Below are 8,507 nucleotides of genomic sequence, written 5' to 3'. Positions count from 1 at the left end.
ACAGCTGACCGCCACGTGCGTCTCAGGATGGAGCCTCAGGAAGAACCGCCCCGCGGGCCCTTTAAAAGGATGGAACCTCGGGGGCAAGTTGGGGGTGGGGAGACCCTTATTGTCCTTATTCACCCAGGTCACCAACTCCTCAGCCCGGCCGGCGGGCTCCCCGAGCAGCTCCTGGGCGCACCTCCCGCCTTCTCCCCGCGCCGCTCTCCCGGGCGCTCAGTTCCCGCCCCTCCCCCTCCCGCGCAGCTGTTCGGCCGCGGTGGGGGCGGGGTTGTTGTGGTGGTGGGCGCCCCGCCCCCTCCTCGTGGCGGCCCCGCCCGGCCCGCTCCGACCTCGCCCCGCCCAGCCCCATCTGTTTTGCTGGCGGAGAGCTGAGGACATTGTGCGGGCGCGGGCGGCCGCCGCCACAGCCGCAGGCGCGGAGCCCGCGGACTCCGAGACTGAGCCCGAGCCGCCGCCCCCCGCGCGCTCGTCCGCCCTCAGCTCATGCACCCGCCGAGCGGCGGCAGCAGCGGGAGGAGCAGCCGCCCCCGCCCCCGCCCGAGGAGCTGAGGCGGGAGTCCGGGCGGGCGGGCGGGCAGCGTGGGGCCGCCAGGAGCGCGTCGAGCACGGGGCCGGCGCTCCCGCCGCCGCCGCCGCCGCCGGGAGATGTGCCCCGAGGAGGGCGGTGCGGCCGGGCTGGGCGAGCTCCGCTCCTGGTGGGAAGTCCCGGCCATAGCGCACTTCTGCTCGCTCTTCCGCACGGCGTTCCGCCTTCCCGACTTCGAGATCGAGGTGAGTGGCCGCGCGGCGCCCCTTCGCCCTGCCGGGCCGTCCGGAGTCCCGCGCGGCGGGGAGCGGCGCCGGGGACGCGGCCAGGCGGCGGCCCCGGCGGAGGGTCGGCGGGGGCGTGCGGCGCGGACCGGCCGGCGGGCGGGAGTCCGGGCCCGGACGTTGCCGGCGGCCTCCGCGCGCACCGCGCCTGCTCCGGCCGGCGGCGGGGCGGGGGCCGGCTTTTGTGGGAGCGGGACCGCCGCCCGCCCGGGGCTTCGGGGGCTCCCTCCGGGGCGGCGGGGACGGGGCCCGGCTCGGGGCGGCGGCGCCGCGGAGGGAAAGTTCGGACCCGGCTATTATTCGATGGTGCCCTTCCCCTCGGGGCGGGCGGCCCTCTTTATGCGGGACCTCGAGCGCGCCATGATCCCGGCGGGCGGTGGCGGGGAGGACGGCTCGGTCCCGGCCGGAGGCGCCCGCGCCGGGCTTTGTGGGGCCGCGCGCAGCCCGGGCTCCGGGCGCGGGGCCGGCGGCGGGAGTGGGGGCCGGGCCGGGCCGGGCCGCCGCGGGCCCCGGCACCCCCTCTGTTTCGGTGGTTTTCGGGCTGTGAGTCCGTGGTGGGCTGGCCGATGGCACCGTGCGCGGTGACTCTCCACCGCTGCCTCTGGAGGGACCGGGGAACTTGGTGGGCTTCCTCCAGCCCCGCCGCGGGTGCCCGGCCGAGAACCTGCGGCCGCCGCGGGGCGGAGATCGTGGTGCTGCCCCACCGGCTGCCCCTCCGCCGGGCCGACCCTCCGCCGTGCGGGTGGATTTAATCCGTCCGCTCCTCAGGTTCTTGTCGCGTCTTTAGTTTTGGACTCCGCGCAGGTGTCCCTTGCTTCTCCTGGGATGGAGTTGGGGGCTTGCTCCTGGAGAGTTGATGAAATCGGGAACTGAACGATCCAAGTGGGGTGGAAGATGAAGAGGAAGGCGGGCTAACGAGCCAGGACCGTTCCCTGGCTTTTGGCGAGTCTGAGTTCCTTAAACTGATGAAAACAATGTGATTAAAATGTTAGGGAGGTATAATAACTTGGGTATTTTAGGTAGCACCGTAGTGTTTATTTTCAAAGTTTGAAGGTAACTGTAGAAAGCATGCTTTTTACTGAAAAATTGAGTGGCACAACTGTTTGTATTGCCTGAAGAGTAGAAACGGGGCTACAGAAAAGAAAGGTTGGGGAATGCTGAAAGTCAAGAGCTTTAACAATTATTCTGGTAATCCCGTGCTTGCTTTTAGTTGGCACAAAATAGTGAGTGGCTTATGTCCTGGTCCTCAAAATGGTGGCTGTTGTGGGAGGCTGCCTGCCACGATGCCATCTTGGGTGCTGGTGAACTTGCTGCAGCCCAGGTAACGCACGGAGGTGATGTAAGGCCCTCCTGTGAAAGGACTGTGCAAACTCACCTTCCAGCATCTACATATTCCCAGTTTGTTGATGGAAAAATAGAGGTAACTAATTTTGCCTTAAGTTGTTTCAGATATCTAGAGTATTCCATAAATTGTATTATGTTCTAAGATATAAATTTGTGGTTTCTAAGTATTAGCTAGTTTAATTCCTAAAGGAAATGTAAGCTGATCAAAGAGATCAAATTTGTATAACAGATGAAAAAATCAGTTACAGGTGAGTAATGGGCTATGTGAGCTGTCTGTTTCTGGGCAGTGACACTTTTTGTTGGAAAGTGTATGCTATTTGAAATACATGTCACAGGAATGAATATTTGGACTCCATTTTGGTAACTGCTCATACCTGTTTTTATTTGGAGATGTTCAGTAGATGGATAACAAGTGATAGTGATATTTTTACTTTGCAGTTCTTGTATAATTTTTCTCATTTCTCATGTAAAGTGTGTTTTGAAATGCTTAATGTGAAATTTAACTTAAAATTTTCAGTAGTTATCAGAAATTAAACATTTTAAATTTATTTTAGTCTTCTGATAATTTCAACTCAGTGACAGTGCAGAGCTCATGAGAAACAATATCAGTTTTATTCTGTAGGTGTAAGTAAATTTATTTTTATGTGGCTTAGGTGATGTTTTAATCGAATAGTTTATTGTCCTGACAGTTGGAGAAACAGTTTCCTTGCTTAGAGTTTATGATGCAGTGGAAGACCCTTTAAAAAATCCCGAAACAGTTCTAGTGCTGAGTAGTGCTGTACCTTGTTAGGCCAGCTAAAAAGGCCCTACAATCTTAATTTATGGCAATCTTAAAAGACAAAATTGATGAATAATACCAAGTGGTAGAAGTTGGATATCAGATTTTAGGTAGCCAGTTTTCACCTGTGGGTAAAATCTCATTTTTACCCTGGACCACCAAGCTGAATCCATGGATTTAAAAAAATTTAGAAAGCAGAATCCTCAAGGACTTGGCTTCTATTTAAAGTGAAGCAATCTTTTAGAGAGTGAAGGGTTGTAAAGATTCATGATGCAATTCTGCCAGAGGTCAAGACCTCCTACTTATAGAACTGGTCCCCAAAGCACAGATATTATTTTTGCATGTAAGAAAACACACCTTTGTTCTCTCTTCACCTTGAATGTACAGGATTTCTTCAGAAGAGTCAATATACTTGATTCTTTCTTTGGGGATGTGTTTAAGGCCTTATATGTTGTAGCTCACCCCCCAAATTGGTGTTCTCTAAACATCAGATAAAAAATCTGAATGTATAGGTCAGGAGTGGGAACCTTTTCTCTCCCAAGGGCCATATTTATAACATCACTTGCAGGCCATACAAAACTATCAACTTAAAAATTAGCCTGCTCTATTTGGTCCAACATTGAATGAACGCACCCCTAATGCCTTGGCAGGGCCAGCCCAAATGAGTTCTCAGGCCTCACATGGCCCATGGCTGGACATTCCTTACCCTAGTTAGGTACTGCTGTAAGTTGTTCATAATTTCTGGTTTTAAAAATAATAAACATTATATAAAACTTAAAAATTAAAGCAAAATGTAGGTAAGAGAATTAAAGTCACCATGATCCCACCACTCAAAGATAAAAGCTGTTAACTGTTAACATTGGGTCCCACCACTCAAGGATAACAACTATTAATTGTTAACAAAGTAAGAGATTACCAAATATTCTCACAATGTATTTGCACCATAGATTGGGTGTTCTTTTTATTTTTCAGATGAGGCTATTGAGGTATAGCTGGACAACAGTGGATTAATGACACTGCATTCAGTAGTTGGTATGGATTGATCTGCCCAAAGATTTCATACTGATTGTTCTTTTTCCTAGCCAAATTATTTTTACAGTGAATATAGTACGTTACTTGACCAAGGTAATGTAGAGGAAGATAGAATCATTTTAGATAATCTGGTCTGGAGTTAGTCATGATGGGTGTGGGGTTGAGAACAGAAATTTCATCAAAAACATTTCTGTATGTTTTCTCTAAAGAATTTGAGACCTTGATGTCTTTAGGTGACTATTTGAAAATGGTCATGTAAAATTATCTGAATGGTTTCTATATAGTATAGCAGCATGATAAAAAGAATCTATTAGTCTTGTCTACTGCTTTTTTTCCCTGAGCTTCCTGCTTTTGAGTACTGAAACCATTGCCTTCTTTGTAGCTCCTTTCTGGTTGTGATTGTATGTGGTTAATTAAAGTCCTCACCTAATCAGCATGATGATCTGGGGGCAGTACCTTTAATTCAGATTCCTGAATCCTACTCTTGGTGTTTCCTTGGATCCAGCCTCTTAGTTAAGATCACCAAGGCATGAATTATTCAGGAAAATAAGAAATAAAAATTGCTGAGGGTACATCAGTACATCAGTGGTTCCTAACCCTGGGGCCTGTGGATGGGCTGTTAGGAGTTTAATGTTGGTGTATATATATGCACTTTGCTGGAGGAGAGGGGCTATCGCTCTCATCAAATTCTAGAAGTGATTCCCAACTATATGTTAAGTAAGAGGCCTTGAACTAGATGAAAGAATAAGTTGGCCCTGAATAGGGGAATCGGAAGCCTAGTTTCATGACACAAGATGCATTGGACTAGGGGTTAGGAAACTTGAACTCTTAGTCTAATTGTGCCATTAACTAGCTCTTGTGACTTGGGGCAGGTTAAAATAAATAACCTAGTGATAAATGCCACTTGTATAGTAGCACTTTACACATTTTCCAAATGTTATTTTGTTTTATCCTTAGTCATCCGTAACCATCACCGTGAGGTAGAAGGCATCCTCATTTTACAGATGAGGAAATTGAAAGTTAAGAGAGGCTAAGTTGCTTGCACACAGGCTTTCATTTGGATTTCAGGTTCTTGGATACCAAATTTTATGCTGTTGCTACTACCTCACACTGTTTCTGCATCAGTTTTCATTATCTATAAAATGAAGGGCTAGACCTAAGTAACGACCAAGATTCCACAATGCAAATCTAGAGTTCTTTGGTTTTTAATAATGTGGAATGCCGAAGATCGTTTTAAAACTTATGCTTAATTTAGTACAGAAGAACAAGTTCATAATTTAATTTGTTTGTTTCTGTAAATATTTTTTGAGCATCTACTATGTGTGCTAGGAGCAGTGTGTACTAGGTGCTGGAAGTACAGATGTGAACATAACACAGAAATACCTGCCCTCTTTTTAGCAGAAGGAGACACATTAAACTGTCTCAGAGGATGACAGGAAATCAAGTAGGGTAGAGGCTAGCCAAGTTGATCGGGTGGATTGTTGCAATTTAAAATAGGGTGATTAGGTATTGCCGCAATGTGAGAAGATGGTATTTGAACATGCCTGGAGATAATTTATCTAAAGTGATTTAAAAATAAGTGGTTTGTCACACGTACCTATTTAATGAAAGATAATACATGATAAATGTCTTCTAAAGGTTCAGGGTCTGCTCCTTCTCTGACAAGGAAAGCCCAAGAACAGGATGTGAATTATAGAGGGGCAAATGCATATGCCGTTCGAAATCCTGAAAGGGGAGAGAATGTTCTGTCAGAGTGTATCTCTCTAAAAGTGAATACTAGATCCTTTTCCGTCTATACCAACACCCTGAAAGGGCAGTCTTTTATTGTTTCTTTGTTTTTCAATTTTTGCCTGCTATATGAAGCTTCAGAGAGGTAGTTGGGAGCTTCTACAGTTGTAGAAAGGGCAGTACCCTCTCATCTCTCGGAAGGACAGTCTATATTGGCATCTGACTTGCTTTATGACAGAAGTTCAGTTGGGTCTTACTTAATTTTCTGGAACATAGTTAGGATAGCCTAAAATAAAACTTGGCTGCATTCGGTACAACCAACCGTCTGCCCTTTGATCAGGAGAGTGCTGGATTCTTGCAATTTGTTAGAGGTAAGAATGAGAAGCACTACCAGAATGCTGGAAAATCCAAGTGCAAAAACTGGTCTATGTGAAAATTCAGTGTGAACAGAGCCAAGATGAACAGAACCGCATGGCTTCTAACTATATGGTCTTAGATCTAGTTCAGTGATGGGCAACCTTTTGAGCTTGGTGTGTCAAACTTCGCCAAAAAACTGAGCATAACTCGGGTAGTGTGTCACTTTGAGGAAAAAACATTATTTCACAAATGTTTCATCCTCAGGAGCAGCAAATGTTTCATCAGAAATGGCTACGTGTGTCAGTGCTGACACACGTGTCATAGGTTTGCCATCACTGATCTAGTTGATGGATTTTCAGACCTGGCCAATGTTGCTCAGTGGTTAAGTATATCGGCCCTGAAGGGTCCCGGGTTCCATTCCCAGTCAAGGGAACATACCTGGGTTGCAGGTTTGCTCCTATACTGGTTGGGGAGCATGCAGGAGGCAACCAATCGATGGGTTACTCTCACATTGATTTTTTTTTTCTCTCTCTCCCTGCCTCCTCCCCTTCCACTCTCTAAAAAAATCAATGGAAAAAATAACCTTGGGTGAGGATTAATAAAAAAGAAAGAAAAAAAAGATGAAGAAGAAAAAGAGGAGGGGGAGGGGGAGGGGAGGGGAGGGGGAGGAGGAGGAGGAGGAATAAGAATATATTTTCAGAGGGACCAAAGGGAGTTTGTCATTGAATTGTGATCTTAGATCACTTTTGATTTCAAATGCCCCATTTTTAAAATGGGAATTTTAAACTAGATGATTTCTACACTTTTCCTAGAACTAAATGTCTATGATTTTAGGAATGTTTCTCACTGGTTATGAGCTATGTGAGAATCTGTGTTTTACAAATTAAATTTATACCAAATGAGAACTGCATAGCCATACTTGTATGTTTGTGGTTTATATGAATTTGTCTTTCTCTGGAAATCTTATCTGCAAACTAGAGGCCTGGTACACAAAATTCGTACATGGGTAGGGTCCCTAGGCCTGGCTGGCGATCAGGGCCGATCGGGGCCTGCCAGTTGCTGGCTGGGGCCTCCCTTCCACACTGCCTCCTGGTGGTTAGCCCACATCCTAGTGAGCGATCGAACTTCCAGTCAAACTCCTGAGGGGACACTTTGCATATTAGGCTTTTATATATATATATATAGAAGATACGCTTTGAAAGGCGCTTTCAAGGCTTGAAGATTGACATTCTCACTCTTTCCAAGGTCTTCAATCTGAGCTAATATTTTGAGGTTATGCAGAATTTTGGAGGATGAAAGTCTTGAATTATGTTATGTTCCCTTCACTTTTGTTTCTTATATTGAGCATGGTTTTATACTTAGAACTTGGAATGAAATCCAGTATAGCTTCTAGCTTGTGGTTTGTCTTTAATTTGATACTGCACCCTCTTCAGAGACCTGTGTTACCCTTCCCCTGAATGTTCATAGTTCATTGGATGCTGTTCCTTGAATGCTTATATCTTCTTTACATTAGTCTCTAACACTAATCAGTTTATACTGGGAAACTTGGGAAAGTCTTTTTTCAGTAGTTCTTACGATTGAGAAAGGAATTGCTGGATGTTTGAGCTCAGGATTCTGTGGGTTTCTTCAGTGCTAAGGGTTTCTAAGCCTCAGCACTATTGATATTTTTGAACCAGATAACTCTGCTGTGGGAAGCTGTCATATGTATTTTAAGATATTTAGCAGCATCCCTGACCTCTAGGTGCCAGTAGCAACCCCAGTTATGACAAATAAGAATGTCTCTAGACATTGCCAAATCTTTCTTGGGGGGGGGACCAAGATTATCCTGCTTAAGAATCATTTCTTTAGCCCGGCCAGTGTGGCTCAGTTGCTTGAGTCTCATCCCATGCAACAGGAGGTCACAGGTTTGATTACGGTGCAGGGCACATGCCCATGTCGCTCTTGTGGGCTCGAACCCCAGTAGCAGGAGGCAGCTGATGGATGTTTCTATCTCTCCCTCTCCTTCTCCCTCCTCTTTCTGAAATCAAAACATTAAAAACACACACACACACACACACACACACACACACACACAACCACTCGAGTATAAGTAGGGAAGACTTAAGTGTTTGTCATTGTATAGAAGGTACACTATGTATATGAAGTAGATGAGCTTTTCCTTCTGATAGTGATTCTTTTTCCTAAATGCAAATGTTTAATATTTTTGTTAATAGAAATAGAAAGAAATCAAAGTTGCTTCCAGATGTGCATGTCATTAGCAGTTGCACATGCTGGGAAACATATGTAGTTTTTTCCTTTCTTGTGTAGTCATTTAAGGAGAGTGGTTTGGGGTGGTGGAGAAGAGGGTGTGGAGCTGACGGTCCTATAAAGAAAGCCCTCGCTCAGGCCGAGGCTCGTTGCTTGATGCTCTGGTGAAAGAAGGCGTGTTGATGCAGCCTCGGGCTGGCTTGCCCTG

General features: G+C 46.8%; 1 protein-coding gene and 1 pseudogene across 1 annotated transcript in view; both read left to right on the top strand.

Moving 5' to 3' along the window:
- Positions 1-374: 374 nt before the first annotated feature.
- The window catches only part of LOC103304095 (chromatin remodeling regulator CECR2), a 205,141-nt gene continuing 197,008 nt past the window's right edge, over positions 375-8,507 (top strand). The window contains exon 1 of the mRNA XM_054718673.1: positions 375-774. Within this exon, the coding sequence (XP_054574648.1) occupies positions 649-774 (126 nt within the window). The 5' untranslated portion in view covers positions 375-648. The remainder of the gene's footprint in view (positions 775-8,507) is intronic.
- The window catches only part of LOC103304598 (60S ribosomal protein L6-like), a 68,790-nt pseudogene continuing 61,399 nt past the window's right edge, over positions 1,117-8,507 (top strand).

The sequence above is a fragment of the Eptesicus fuscus genome, chromosome 7, assembly GCF_027574615.1.
Source record: "Eptesicus fuscus isolate TK198812 chromosome 7, DD_ASM_mEF_20220401, whole genome shotgun sequence".
NCBI classification, from domain to species: domain Eukaryota; kingdom Metazoa; phylum Chordata; class Mammalia; order Chiroptera; family Vespertilionidae; genus Eptesicus; species Eptesicus fuscus.
This window is presented reverse-complemented; position numbering and strand designations above follow the sequence as displayed.